We start from the raw sequence: 15,800 nt of genomic DNA, 5'->3' as shown, positions 1-15,800 counted from the left end.
CTTAATTGGTTCCCAGACAGAGTGTGTAAGGCGAAAAGTGTGTATCTCAAAAAAAAAATTCCCATAGGAAACCATTGAAATGGGAATAATCCGTTCCCGGGTTTCCATAAAATATACTTTTCAACTAAATAAGCCTTACAACTACACACAACATACCTTATTCTATGTATAATAAATGTGCTATTGTATTTTAATGAAAGAAATACGCTTCATTGTATCATAAAGTCACTTTATTTACATTTGTGATGGTCATTTATGGCTTGATGGAATGGCGTTGGAGGTCGAAGGTCAAAGGAAATTGCTGTTTGGAAAGAGAGGCGTATTACATGACGAATGTAATTAAAGAAATAAACTGTGCTGTAAAATAAAGTTTTATTGACCTTTTTGATGGTCGTTGATGGCTTATGGAAGGAGAGTCACCTTCCATAAGGACTGTTGGTAACTTAACCTCTGGTGCTGTTCGGTCGTGTGCTTCTGCCGAAGATCACTCCGCAAGCCGTGGTGGGTGTGTATTATGAAAATAGTGCTTATTATAAGGTTTAATTTTCAGAAATTTGACGTTTGTAAGACAAAAAGTTTGTAAGTTGAGGTCTCACTGTATATACACATTCATTCTCATTTATTATTATTATTAGTATTTTTTGGAGAAAAGAAATAAACTGTGCTGTAAAATAAAGTTTTATTGACCTTTTTGATGGTCGTTGATGGCTTATGGAAGGAGAGTCACCTTCCATAAGGACTGTTGGTAACTTAACCTCTGGTGCTGTTCGGTCGTGTGCTTCTGCCGAAGATCACTCCGCAAGCCGTGGTGGGTGTGTATTATGAAAATAGTGCTTATTATAAGGTTTAATTTTCAGAAATTTGACGTTTGTAAGACAAAAAGTTTGTAAGTTGAGGTCTCACTGTATATACATTCATTCTCTTGTTTTTTTTTTTTTTTAGTTATTTATTAAATAATTTAAAAATACTGCGTGTTTTTGGGTATTTTAGATGCTATAAAACGTTTTTCTGGTGTCAGTTAAGAAACAAAAAAGTGACGTCGGTTGTCCTTTAATAATTTTTTTCTTGATTACTTTGTGGATTGTCAACGTGGCTCCCCCATGCACAAATCAGTTTCGAAGTGTGGTTTTTAATTTATTTTCTTTCCGAAATATTTCGCTTGAACCACGCTTTACAAATCCACCTTTGTCTATGTTCCAAAACATCTCACTGTGTGTGTTTTTTTTTTTAACCCCCTCCCCCAACAACCCCCTCCACCCCCCCCCACCGATCCCAATAAAGTCCCATCGACGTCAGCACACCAAAGACAAACCTTACAAGTGCTCCAACTGCAACAAAGGCTACGTTGACTCTGCCAGCCTGGAGGTGCACATGTCCAAACACACGGTCAGGCACGCCCGGATCTACTCGTGCGGCCTCTGCAACCGCTCGTACACTTCAGTAAGACCGATATGCATTTGTGAAGACCGTCCCCAGTGGCGCCGGCCGGCCGCCGGCTACGTTTCGCCGTATAGTCACATGTCCGCTATCTCCCCTCTACCTTCACCCCAGGAGACGTATCTCGTGAAACACATGGAGAAACACGGCCAAGAGCAGTCGAACGCTTCGGACGCCGTGGCGGCGCAGCAGAGCCAAAGCCAGGCGGCTCGCGCTCAGTCCGCCGCCAGGGGGACTTCGGAAGGCGGCGCCGGCCGAGGCGGGTACGGACAACCCGACGCCATTCCTTGTCCCTTTGACCTACACCAGTACAAGACGGTGTCGGCGGGGGACATCCAGTACAAACCCGTGGGCGTGTCGGACATCCCCTCCCACAAGGATCACTGCCTGACTGTGTCGTCTTCCGGTATCCAAGTGGAGCATCTTAACTCGTAAAAGACGGTACGAGGAAGAAAAACAACAACAACAAAAAAAAAACGCTGAGGACATCAAAGCAATACGAACGGGAACTTTTGGAATTGTGCCTGGGAATGTTTTTTTTTCACCCCCCCCCCCCCCCCCACTTCACCAACAAGACAAGTGGGATTTATTTGACTCAGAGTGTCCTCACGGAGGGAAAATGCGTACGGAAAGCTGCCGTGAAAAGATTTACAGTCCATCACAGTGATGGTTTAAAAAAAAAAAAAAAAAAAAAGAAGAAGAAGAAGCGGTAGAGTGCCTGTCTTTTGTGTCTTTTTTTTTTTTAGCACCTTCTGCTCTTCCGGACAAACGCGTTGCGTGGGTCATAAGCATGTTATGCTTTGGAGACTATTGTGAAATGACTTTTTAACATCAGTGTTATTCACTTGAAATGCGCGGCATACTTTTCATGTTAAAGGACAACCGACGTCGCCGGACAAGTTGTGTCCATAATTTGGAAAATGGCTTCAAATGACTTCTACTGAGCGTATTTTACAAATATTCCACCGCATATAGCTATATTTTACCTTTTAAGACTCGCGCTGAATATTCCGGAAGTCTTGTTTTTGAGTTGGTGACGAGTCCGTACGTGACGTCACTGAAGGAACGCCCCTGACCGAAAAAAAGACACATTGTAGCAGTCCTTCCATCACGTCAATGCATTTTGCTGTACTTGTTTGGTCTGAAAACTTCGTGTTGCACCAAAAAGAGGCGGAAGAGGGCGACAAAGCTCCGTGTAAGGAATTAATCAGCCTGTGGAAACGGGCTGATTAATTCCTTACACGGCTTTGTCGCAGTTTTCTGCCTTTTTTGGGTGCGACATTTCCCACCCCTGATGCCTCAAAATGACACGGGATAAATTATTTAATTGATTGCAAACATGTATGCTTTCCTCTTCAGAAGTATTTGAATCATATTCATAACTGGATGAGTAACAAGAAAGCATATTCTCCGAATCTGAAGCCATTGTTTTGATTCTCCAGCAAGGCAAGATGTGGGCGGGACCTTCTGAAAATGGCCACTTCCGGTTTCAATTTTTTGCAGTTTCAGCACACTTTAAGTCATTTTTATTGGTGTTTTGCATTTGACTAAAAATATCACGCTGCGTGTTTTGGGTATTTTAGATGCTATAAAACGTTTTTCTGATGTCAGTTAAGAAACAAAAAAGTGATGTCGGTTGTCCTTTAAAGGGAAAAGTCCAAAATAACAATCATGTATAGTGATACCTCGGTTTACGAATGCGTTAGCTAACAAACTTTTCCCCTTACGAACATTAAATTCGCCAGAATATAATATCGTGGCATATGAACTAGTTTTCGGGAAACACACGGAGCGCCACAATGGCTGGCGGACTAGTTTTCGTCGGAAGAACACCAAACCACAAGGTCGAACAGCGCCACTGTGGCTGGCGGACTAGTTTTCCACACCCACTTTCTTTCAGTGCACTCGGTGCATACATGGTTTGTTATCGAGTGCATACTTTTGCTCTTTTTGTGACCGAAAAAGACCCCACCACAGGCTAGTGTTCATCCAAAGAGGACACAAAAGAAAATCATGGTCGAGCAGAAGAAGGAGATCATCGAAAAACACAAACGAAGTGTGCGTTTGTGTGACTTAGCATACTGGGATGCTAAGTCAACCATTGCTACGTGTGGCTAAGGGTGTTTCTATGTTGTCTAAGCAACGATCTCAGGCAATAGAAGAAGTTGAAAATTTTCTGTTGATTTGTATTAACGAAAAGCAGCTAGCAGAGGACAGTGTGAGTGAGGGTATTATCACCGAGAAAGCACGGCAACTTAACTCTGATATCATCAAGAGACAACAACATCAACGACCATCACAAAGGTAAATAAAACGACTTTGTGATACAGTACATTTTATTTCTTGAATTACAATACAATAGCACATTTATTATACATAAAATAAGGTATATTTTGTGTAGTTTTAAGGCTTATTCAGTCAATAATTATCTTTTATGGGGACCTGGAAACAGATTATTCTCATTTTTAATGGTTTCCTGTGGGAAATTAATGTTTGGAAGACACAATTTCCGCCTTACACTTTCTGCGAACCAATTAAGTTTGTTAGCTGAGGTATCACTGTATTTGTAGATACTTCGTATACTACCAGCCGATAAACGTGTGACGTGTATGTATATATAAAAAAATGCAGCACCCAAATGCAGGCTTTGCGGTTTCATCCCGTCATTCTGCTTATTGGTGTGCGACTATCAATGTCTAGCTTTGAAATACTTTCAGAATAATGTTTGTTATACGCAGTTATGGACGCACTTTTTTTTATCAAGAATAATAAAGAAATGTTTGGAACCATTATCACTGGTTTGTTCATGGACATCCATCACATTCGGTTGCTTTGTATGCAAATAAAAAATACTGTCTGAAACAGACTTTGATTTAAAACAAAATCCAGAATTTAATTAAATGTATTTGTGTAAATAATGATCAAATCCCTGGTTTATGCACATACAGTTACGCCATATGAAAAAAAAAAGTCTGAAATGTGCTTGGATAAATTCCAAAACATGCTATTAATGAAAATATTTACATTTTATTACTTTAATTGTTAAAATATGTCATATATACACTTGTATAATTAAATAACATTACATAAATATTAACGCTTTTGAAGTCAACTCAATTGAGTCGTGACGTCAAATGCGTCACATAATCGTCGCGTTCGCCGCAATGGAAAAAGGTGACAAAAACGCATTTTGCATAAAATCTACGACGTCGTAACTGTCAAGTTGAGATGCTGTTACTCTTTTGTTTCAATTTTTTAGGTCCAAAGCAGAGAAATTAATTTATCGTGAAGCAAAAAATAATAATTTCAAAGCACGTGACGCGGCATGATGAAGTGTTTACAAAATGGACAAAACTAATAGACCCTATTGTCTGGGGGGATCTCAATCGGTCACGGTTAGAATTTCAGTTATGTTTTGTCGTTGAAATTTTAAAAAGGTGGTGTCAGGGCGTACACATGTGACGTTTTAACTAATGTTTAATAATATAATCAACACACAAGCTAAATTATTTGGATCCCATCTCGTTCGGTTCGTGAACTTCGCGATGGTTTCGCCCGACATTCTCCGCAGTCTGCAGTGAAACATGGCGTCACTGGAAAGTAGCTAGAGTCGAAAAACTTCATCGCTGTAACACATCGCGTGACACCCGAGGACGTAGCGACGACATTTACGAACAAAACTATTACCCATCCGTCGGAGACATGCCCCGGAAAAAGCCATTTAGCAACAAGCAAAAGAAGAAGCAGCTGCAAGTGAAACGGGAAAGAAGACGAGGTAAAAAAATGTCATGAAGCGTTACCCTTTTAGCATTAGCTTTTAGCTACTTAAAGTTTTGGGAAATGCTACACGCTGTTATCGTCATCGTGGTGGCACGTTACGTCAAGCTAATTATTAGCGTGTTATAAGAAATGATATATAATAATATACTCACCGAAAGAATTAGTGGTCTTAACTTCCTTTAAAATTTTGTCAAGTGTGAGAAAGTGATGCTAATTATTCTATGGTTTACACGCCGGTGTTTGTATTATTAATTGATTTATATATCTAACTCGCGTTATTGCAGACTGGCACTTTGTCTAGCACATTTATGTCATTGTGCAATATACGTAATTATATATTATAGGGATTTTTCAATAATAATTCATCACACATTTCTAACACCATATTAAAGTGCATTTAAATAGCTTCCAAATGATGTATAGATTATTGTTCTGTGACAAATAATAAGGAAAGAATGGAATTTTAAATTTTCGAAATATGAGGGGATTTTCTGCCTGTAATTACACAGTTTAAAAAATGACAATCTGTGACCGAGTTCTTTGTTATAGTTGAAACTATCATAACTTTCTAAATTTTTGGCAAATCTTAACGAGTAAGGTACCATTGGAAAGCTTTTGAAATTCTAAACAAGAACAGAAAACATTCAAAATATAAATTAGCAAATATCAACGATCGGATGCTGGCAGATTTTCCTCACAAATCAAAAATGGCTGTCACTGAATACTAGGAAAGAAAATTGCGAGCTCCAGAAATATATATGCTAATGCTTCTTTTAGCTCGAAACATGGCATTTATGGAGAAAAATATATGTTCTACCACTTCTATGAGTTATAAAAATACAACTTACGCACGTTTATAAACTGTAGTGTTAGCAAAAAGAGCGAAAACGTCAATAATTTTTCCCCCCATTTCTCGTCGTATTCGGAAATTTCAAGAACCAGCATGGAGGGAAACGTGTGGAATACATCATCATAAGCTGCATAGCTTGGAAAATTCCCCAAAAAATGATTACGCACTTCACAAAAATGCAATGATATATGACTGCGAGTACAGAGTGCGCTCTGTCTCACTGGACAGAAACAATCGCGGTGGAATATAGCTCACTGTAGCATACCTATATACAGTAAAGTCTCGTTATATCGATATCGGTTATATCGATAGTACCGCTTATTACGATACTATTTCTATGAACGCAAGGAGAAAATTACATGCGCGTAGGGTCGGATATATCGATAGTCCCGGTTATATCGATATTTTTTCCGACTCCCGAGAATATCGATATAACGAGACTTTACTGTATATTATCCACTCCGTCAACGGGTTCATTCAGTGTTTGGCAATTCATTCATGTTTAATAATGTATTATTGTCAAGGATGTTAATAGTTCGTAATAGCTTTCCGATGATTGGATGCAATTTGATATGTTAGCTAAAAACATTATGGTCGACAATTATTTTCAGTGATGTGACAGTGATGCCTTGACATACAAGCGACCCAATTTGAGTTATTTTGTTATTTTTTTTTCCTCATTATATACCAGTTTTATTTTTCAGGGTATCCTCAAACTCAAGTCATTCGGACTTGTATGCAAAAAAAAGTGATAGGTTAATCCCTGGTAGTAACTGACTGACCGGTTTGCCCTTGCAGGTGACACAGGCTCAGGACCAAGTAGCCGCAATGCCAGCATGGAACGCGGAGGAGATCGTCAGTCGGATACGTCCGACAGCGAGACCACCGACATCCGCAGGATAAATCAACAGCCGTCGGGCCGAGAAGGCAGACATGATCCCAATAGGTGACTTTGCCAATGCGCTTAAAGGACAACCGACGTCATTTTTTTGAAAATCAGAAAAATGTTTTATAGCATCTAAAATACCCAAAACACGCCGTATGATATTTTTCGTCAAATGCAAAACACCAATAAAAATGACTTAAAGTGTCTAAAAAGTACTTCAGTTTTAAACCGGAAGTGGCCAGTTTCAGAAGGTCCCGCCCCCTTGTTCGTGGTGTCGCGGCAAGACGTCTGGCCTTGCTGGAGAATTAAAACAATGGCTTCAGATTCAGAGAATTTGCTTTCTTGTTACTCATTCAGTTATGAATATGATTCAAATAGTTCTGAAGAGGAAAGCATACATGTTTGCAATGGATTAAAGAATTTATTCCGTGTCATTTTGAGGCATCAGGGGTGGGAAATGTCGCACCCAAAAAAGGCAGAACATGGCGACAAAGCCGTGTAAGGAATTAATCAGCCCGTTTCCACAGGCTGATTAATTCCTTACATTGAGCTTTGTCGCCCTCTTCTGCCTCTTTTCGGTCCTAAACGACGTTTTCAGACCAAAGTACAGCAAAATGCATTGATGTGATGGAAGGACTGCTACAATGTGTCTTTTTTTATGGTCAGGGGCCGTTCCTTTAGTGACGTCACATACGGACTCGTCACCAACTCAAAAACAAGACTTCCTGAATATTCAGCGCGAGTCTTAAAACGTAAAATATAGCTATATGCGGTGGAATCTTTTTAAAATACGCTCAGTAGAAGTCATTTGAAGCCATTTTACAAAATATGCACACAACTTGTCCGGAGACGTCGGTTGTCCTTTAAAATTCTTATGATTCCTCTCGGGAGGTTTCGTCTTCACTTTGAAAAGGAGAGCAAAGAGGAAGTGGAGAAGCGCAAGAAAATAGCGCGTGAGAAGATCCTGTTGCCCATCTCGGATAAACAATTGGAAATCGGCATCGAGGACATCTACCCGCCAGAGAGAGGTCCCACTCTTTTATGTTCACCACATGACTTTTTTTTTTCAAAATAAAAGCGTGCTTGACATTGTGAAACTGGATGATTCCAGGCTTGGATTTCCCACGACGGCCGCCCTGGAACTACGAGATGAGCCGAGCCGACTTGCTGAGGAAAGAGGAGAAGTCGTACAAGCAGTATTTGGACGACTTGCATTCCAGGAACCCGCCAGGATCCCTCAGCCATTTTGAGCACAACCTGGAGGTAAAACCACCAGCCCAAATGTCTCCCTGGGAATCACAATTGATCATTTTGATGTAATTCCAGAAGGAACCACTAGCCGGCAGTAGTTCCCACTCTGAAATAAACCATCCGGGATTCTAGAAGCAAAGAAAAATGTTGAATATCTTTTTCTCTCCTCTTTTATTTGTGTTTCTGCCAGACTTGGAGGCAGCTGTGGCGAGTTTTGGAGATGTCAGACGTGGTCCTGCTCATCGTGGACATTCGGCACCCAGTAAGTGGCCTGATGTTTCAAAAGTCACGACACCCTGGATATTTTAATTAGTAGTCAAACACAATGGAGTGAGATACCATTGAATTAAAGGACAACCGACACCTCCGGACGAGTTGTGTCCATAATTTGTAAAATGACTTCAAATGACTTCTACTGAGCGTATTTTACAAAGATTCCACCGCATATAATATATACAGTGCAGTGTATTTCTTTCATTACAATACAATAGCACATTTATTATACATAGAATAAGGTATGTTGTGTGTAGTTTCAAGGCTTATTTAGTTGAAAATTATATTTTATGGAGACCAGGGAACGGATTATTCTCATTTTAATGGTTTCCTATGGGAAATTAATTTTTGGGATACACACTTTTCGCCTTACACACTCTGTCTGGGAACCAATTAAGTTCCAATTAAGAAGCCAAGCCCCACTGTAATTATATTATTGTTATATTATATAGAATGTATATTAAAGGACAACCGACGCCTCCGGACAAGTTGTGTCCATAATTTGGAAAATGACTTCAAATGACTTCTACTGAGCGCATTTTACAAAGATTGCACCGCATATAGCTATATTTTACGTTTTAAGACTCGCCCTGAATATTCAGGAAGTCTTGTTTTTGAGTTGGTGACGTGTCCGTACGTGACGTCACTAAAGGACCCCCCTTTATATGTCATGGGGATTGAATGAATTAATAACCGACATACTAAAGCCGCAACTATATGCATGCAAGCAATTTCAAATATCTAGCTAGCTAGCTACTATATCTATCTAGCTAGCAATTTATATCGATCTTTGGCTCTAGGTAGCTAGTTAGCGCTAGATAGAGCTAGCTAGCTCTCTATCTCTGTCTGTCTGTGTATGTCTGTCTAACAAAATAGCTAGATTGCGATCTAGCTATCTTGCTATCTTCCTATCTTGCTATCTATCTATCTATCTATCTATCTATCTATCTATCTATCTATCTATCTATCTATCTATCTATCTATCTATCTATCTATCTATCTATCTATCTATCTATCTATCTATCTATCTACCTAGTTAGCTACCATATCTATCTATCTAGCTATCTCTATCAATCTCTTGCTCTACCTAGCTAGCTCTATCTCATTCGAACTAGCTCGCTCTCTATCTCTGTCTGTCTGTGTATGTCTGTCTTGCTAGCAACTCTATCTCGCTTTAACTAGCTAACTCTCTCTCTTTCTGTCTGTGTGTGTATGTCTGTCTAGCTTGTTAGCTAACTAGCTAACTATATGTAGCTACTATCTATCTGTGTCTCTCTCTCTCTCTTTTTTTTTTAATGGAAAAATGTGAATTTTTGTAATGAGTGTCCATTGATGACGGCATTGCGTGTGCCTTCCCAGGTGCTGCAGTTCCCCCCCGAAGTGTACCACTGCATCACCGGCGAGTTGAAGAAGCACGTGGTGCTGGTACTGAACAAAGTGGACCTTTGTCCACCTCCCCTGGTGATCGCCTGGAAACACTACATGACGTCGCAGTTCCCGCAGCTGCACATCGTCTGCTTCACATCTCACCGAGGGCCGGCTTACAGCACAGGTGCGTGCGCGCGCAAAGTGAAAACGAGCTGCCATTTTAGCAGTACAGTGAAACCTCCGCATACGAATGTTACAGCTCACAAACATTTTGCCTCGCGAACATTACATTTGCAAGCATATCGTCTCGGCGGACACACCAAACCACACAACACCACGGTGACTGGCGGACTAGTTTTTATCACCCACTTTCTTTTAGTGCGGATGTGGCTTGTTATCGAGTGTAGTACTTTTGCTATTATGGGACCGAAAAAGACCCCACCACAGGCTAGTGTTACGCCGAAGAAGACACAAAAGAAAATTACGGTTGAGCAGAAGAAGGAGATCATTGAAAAACACGAACGAGGTGTGCGTTTGTGTGACTTAGCATCCCAGTATGCTAAGTCAACCATTGCTACGTGTGGCTAAGGGTGTTTCTGTGTTGTCTAAGCAACGGTCTCAGGTAATAGAAGAGGTTGAAAAACGTCTGTTGATTTGGATTAACGAAAAGCAGCTAGCAGGGGACAGTGTGAGTGAGGGTGTTATTGCCGAGAAAGCACGGCAACTTCACTCGGATATCATCAAGAAGCAACCTGGAAGTTTGTCATCCATTGACAACTACCATCACAAACGTCAATAAAACAACTTTATTATACAGTACAGTTTATTTCTTTAATTAAAATACGATAGCACATTTATTATACATAAAATAAGGTATATTTTGTGTCGTTTTAAGGCTTATTGAGTAGAAAATTATGTTTTATGGGGACCCGGGAACGGATTGTTCTCATTTCAATGGTTTCTTATGGGAAATAAATGTTAGGAAGACAAACTTTTTGTCTTCCACACACTTTCTGGGAACCAATTATGTTCGTGGGCTGAGGTATCACTGTATTTCCTACCGCCGTTGATGATGTAACGATGGCTTGGCTGTTTGGTGTCTCACAGTCCTCCAGAAAAAGCGCATGAGGCGCAAAGCTGACTGGAGTTACACCGGAGGTCCCACGGAGATCCTGAAAGCCTGTCAAGATATCACCGCCGGAAAAGGTAAACGAATTTTGTTCAACATTGATCCTTTTCGGTGACTGACGTCACCTTCACGCCACGCAGTCGACTTGTCCAGCTGGGAGCAGAAGATCAAGGCCAATGCCGTTGCCGAGCAACAAGATGAGGAAGGGCCGGACGAGGAGGCCCAGTCGGTGCTGGTGGAGCATCAGAGCGATAGCGCCCTGGAGATGAGGAACCCCACGCAGGAGCTCTACAAAGATGGCGTTCTCACACTGGGCTGCATCGGTCAGTTTGTTCAATCTATCTATCTATCTATCTATCTATCTATCTATCTATCTATCTATCTATCTATCTATCTATCTATCTATCTATCTATCTATCTATCTATCTATCTATCTATCTATCTATCTATCTATCTCTCTATCTCTCTATCTCTCTCTCTCTCTCTCTCTCTCTCTCTCTCTCTCTCTCTCTCTCTATCTATCTATCTATCTATCTATCTATCTATATATTTATTTATTTATTCAACTTTTTTCTTTCTTTTCTTTCTTTCTTTTTCTCTTTCTTTCATTCTTTCTTTTTTCTTTATCTTATCTTTGTCTTTTAGTCTCTCTCTCTTTTTTTCTCTTTTGTCTTTCTCTTTTTTTTATTTCTCTATTTTTTCTTTCTCTTTTTTTAATTTTTCCGTTTTTCCTTTCTCTTTTTTTGTTTTTTTTTTTCCTTTCTTTATGTATATGATTTACATATTTTTTCACGTATTTCTTTATTTGTATTTAGTTAGTTATTTTTTTTTATTTTTCTTTCTTTCTTTTTCTTTATTTTTCTTTCTTTATGTATTTATTTTACATATTTATTTGTGCATTTATTTATATATCTATTAAATTTATTTACAGTAAAGTCTCGTTATATCGATATTCAAGGGAGTCCGAGAAAATATCGATATAACCGGGACTATCGATATATCCGACCCTGTTTGCATGTAATTTTCTCCGTGCGTGCATAGAAATAGTATCGATATAACCGGGACTATCGATATATCCGATATCGATATAACGAGACTTTACTGTATTTAGTTTGGATAATTAATTAGCTATTTATTTATTGTTATTTTTTTTATATGTATTTATATTTATATTTATTCATCGATTTAGATAATTCTTTTGCTATTTATTGTTATTTTTTTTGTTTATATGTATTTATATTTACTAGTTAATTTAGATAATTAATTTTCTATTTATTTAATTATTTGTTTATTTAGTTATTTGCAACCCCCCCAAAAAAAATCTAATTTCTTCCTGCTCCAGCCTAACTTTTGGAAATGCTCTACTTTTGGCTAAATCACAGGTGTCAAAGTCAAGGCCCGCGGGCCAAATCCGGCCCGCCACATCATTTTTTTCGGCCCGCGAAAGCAAATCAAACTTGTTAAATTCCATGATGATTGCTAAAACCTGAGCCAAAATGTCATATTTTTGGATGTCAACTGCAATAAAAGTCATTATTCTTGACTTGAGATTTGAAAACGAGTTATTCATTAATTTGTTGTGTACTCTATATGTAATATTTGAAGGGATTTAAACATTCTAATGGGTTCCCCAAATTCATAACGGCCCTCGAGAGGAAACCAGAACTACAATGTGGGGCCCGCGGCAAAAAAGGACTTTGACACCCCTGCTCTAAATGAAGCTTCCCAGCTTACTTTCTCATTGTTCCGCACCAAAAAGAGGACGTAAAAGTGCTGCTTTTGACGAAATGAAGCCACTTGACTCCAACATAGTTGGCGGAGGTTCAAGTGTACTTTTGGTATTATCACAATGATGGTTTGGGCTACATTTTTAAGTGTATTTATTTTTGTATTTGATTTCTTTGCAGTCAAACTCCGAATTTTAGGTAAATACCACAAGTTTCAAATGTCTATTCTCACCCACCTTGAAATGTTTTTGAATTGTCTTGAATTGTCTCAAGATGGCAGCAAAATGTAACTTTTGGATTAAACAGGGCTATGACTTGTTGAAATAGAGCTCCTCCACCTCACTCCAACATAATTCTGTCTAATAGGAAATCCATAACCATCTAAATTCATCCGAGGGGGGTATGAGGGGGTCTGTCCTGTGTTCCCAATATGAAAAAATCCATCCTCTTGACTTCAATATGGCAAAACGAAGACGAACCGTTTTTTTTTTTTGTTTGTTTTAGGCTTCCCGAACGTCGGCAAGTCGTCCGTCATCAACAGCCTGGTGGGCCGCAAGGTGGTGAGCGTGTCGCGGACCCCCGGCCACACCAAATACTTCCAGACCTACTACCTCACCCCCACCGTCAAACTCTGCGACTGCCCCGGTCTCGTCTTCCCCTCCTGTGTGGATAAACAGTTGCAGGTACGAGGCCACGCCCCGTTAAGCCCCTCCCCTCATCGCTGACATTGTTTTGCTTCCTTAGATTCTGGCCGGCATCTACCCGGTGTCGCAGCTGCAGGAACCGTACAGCTCGGTGGGCTATCTTTGCGAGAGGACCCCCTTCCTCTCAGTGCTGAAGCTCAAACACCCTAATTTCGAAGACGTCAACACCCAGCAAGGAGACCAGGTTCCTACTGAGACCCCCTGGACCGCCTGGGATGTTTGCGAGGGTACGTAGCTCTCGTTTTGAGACGGACGTGAACGCCTCCTTTTGAGTCGGAGAGTCGTCACGAATCGACGTTTTCGTTTGTTCGGCAGCGTGGGCCGAGAGGAGAGGCTACAAGACGGCGAAAGCGGCCCGTAACGACGTCTACCGCGCCGCCAACAGCCTCCTGAGGTTAGCCACCGATGGCCGACTTTGCCTCTGCCTGCGACCGCGCGGCTACAACTGCTTGAGAGGTGAGTTTTTATCGCTTTGGACTCAAACATCCAAATAGCATTTTTGTCCTACAAATTTGAGGAAAAATAAAATAAAACAGACGTAGTAGTATTGGGTAGTGTGTGCGCACACATGCTTGCTAAATCCACCTATTTAAAATTGCATTTTCTGTGTAGCTCTATCCCTTGTTTCTATTTATAATTGTATTTTATTTATTGTATTGTATTTATCGTTGTATTTTATTTATTATTGTAGCCATGCTTGTCTGTGACTGTAAAGTGTCCTTGAGAGCTTTGAAAGGCGCTTAAAATAAAATGTATTATTATTATTATTATTATTATTATTATTATTATTATTATTATTATTGCTCCCGACTCCGAAATCTCAGTCATTTTTTTCCTTTATTTTGTTTTGACACTGTTGTAGATTCAATCGCAGCCTGCTTTTAAACCATTCGCTGCCATTCACAAATTTATATTAATGTTTGCCACCTTTTCTCCCTATTTTATTTATTTATTAGTTTTTGTTTTTTTGGGGTCTGTGCCACACTCGGATTTCGAATGATTAAAAAAAATAATAATACTAATAATACATTTCCTTTATAAGCGCCTTTCAAAACCCTCAAGGTCACTTTACAGTCACAGGATAATTTTTTCTGTGGGTGAGCAGCGGCAGCCACATGCCCGGAAGTAACTCAGATAGATTGAAACTAGTTGGCTGGACACATTTTTGCACATGTCTGGCAGTGAATGTGTTATGGGTCCGCCATGTTTTCGGAGTTTACATATTTTTATGCTAGACGCTAAGGTCTCATCACAGAGAGATCCAATACTGCCATTTTCCAAACAGAATGAATGTCCTTTAAAATCCGTCAATAAATCAAATCAATGTTCAATGTCACCTTTCAGAGCATTGGGAAAGCCACACCGACATCCCGGACATCCTGGCGCTGCAAGGACGGACGTCGGAAGAGGACGCCGCGGGCAAGAGGGACGACGAAGACGACGGCGAATCCAGCACGGAACCCGAAGAGGAACGAGACCGAGACGCGGACGACGACGACGACGGCGACGAAGACGCGGCGTCGTACGGACGAAAGGAACACACGGCCGCTAACATGTTTGACGTCCTGCGGGAGAACGAATGTGAGTGAAGGAAAGGATTTTTTTTTTCTGCTTCTACTCCTTCATTCCGGTTTCCTCCTCCCCGATTCTCATTTATTTTGAAAATCCGATGACATATAAACTAGTTCGCCTCGCCGCTGACGACATGGCGCCTGCTACTGCACTTTTGCTGCTCTTCGACAAAGCCACAAGATGGCGGAAGATACTGGGAAAAATAAATAAATCACCTCAACTCGCGTTATTTGCATAATGTATGCGGAATAGTTGGCTGAGCTCAGCGAATCAAATCGAAAGTTCCCACCAAAAAAATAAATAATAAATTTACAGACTCGCGTACCAAATACAGAAAATATTTTTCTATATCCATGCTGGTGCCTCAGCCCTGCTTGTGAAGATTTTTACCGCTGGTGTTAAGAAACTGCGTGTGTGGGTGTTTTCAGAGTGGTAGTGGGAGGGCGGGGGGGTGTACGCACATACAGTGATGCCTTGGTTTGCGAACCCCTTGGCTTACGAACCTTTCGGTTTACGAACGTTAAATTTTATGAAAATTTTACCTTGGCATACGAACTATTTTTCGGGATACACACGGAGCTGCCACAATAAAGAAGGCTACGTTCCTCATCAAGTGTTTAATGCTGATGAAACCGACCACTCCATTCCGTCAAGCCATCAACGACAATCACAAAGGTCAATAAAACGACGTTATTATACCGTACAGTTTATTTCTTTAATTATAATACCATAGCACATTTATTATACATAAAATAAGGTGTATTTTATGTAGTTTTAAAGCACAACCGACATCACTTTTTTGTTTCCTAACTGACATCAGAAA

At 40.2% G+C, this 15,800-nt stretch overlaps 2 protein-coding genes across 8 annotated transcripts in view; both read left to right on the top strand.

Annotated features, from left to right (window-relative positions):
• The window catches only part of znf384b (zinc finger protein 384 b), a 31,660-nt gene extending 27,433 nt beyond the window's left edge, over positions 1–4,227 (top strand). For 5 of the 7 annotated variants that reach the window (XM_088999429.1, XM_088999428.1, XM_088999427.1 and 2 more), the window contains one exon: positions 1,282–4,227. In XM_088999429.1, coding sequence (XP_088855555.1) covers positions 1,282–1,872 — 591 coding nt within the window. In that variant the 3' untranslated portion in view covers positions 1,873–4,227. The remainder of the gene's footprint in view (positions 1–1,281) is intronic. The other 2 variants (XM_088999430.1, XM_088999431.1) reach the window with 1 other exon arrangement.
• A 781-nt stretch (positions 4,228–5,008) lies between these two features.
• gnl1 (G protein nucleolar 1) lies at positions 5,009–15,197 on the top strand. The gene is made up of 12 exons (XM_088999055.1): positions 5,009–5,212; positions 6,866–7,013; positions 7,845–7,981; positions 8,065–8,216; positions 8,395–8,466; positions 9,837–10,029; positions 10,953–11,051; positions 11,115–11,297; positions 13,206–13,384; positions 13,446–13,632; positions 13,721–13,861; positions 14,750–15,197. Exons 1-12 carry the CDS (start codon positions 5,140–5,142, stop codon positions 14,992–14,994), a joined length of 1,809 nt encoding a protein of 602 aa, XP_088855181.1. The 5' UTR covers positions 5,009–5,139; the 3' UTR covers positions 14,995–15,197.
• The last annotated feature ends 603 nt before the right edge of the window (positions 15,198–15,800 follow it).

This window comes from Hippocampus bargibanti, linkage group LG06 (genome assembly GCF_051943395.1).
Source record: "Hippocampus bargibanti isolate YZ-2025 linkage group LG06, ASM5194339v1, whole genome shotgun sequence".
In the NCBI taxonomy this organism is placed as follows: domain Eukaryota; kingdom Metazoa; phylum Chordata; class Actinopteri; order Syngnathiformes; family Syngnathidae; genus Hippocampus; species Hippocampus bargibanti.
Note: the sequence above shows the minus strand (reverse complement) of the source record. Positions and strands in the feature narration are given on the sequence as shown.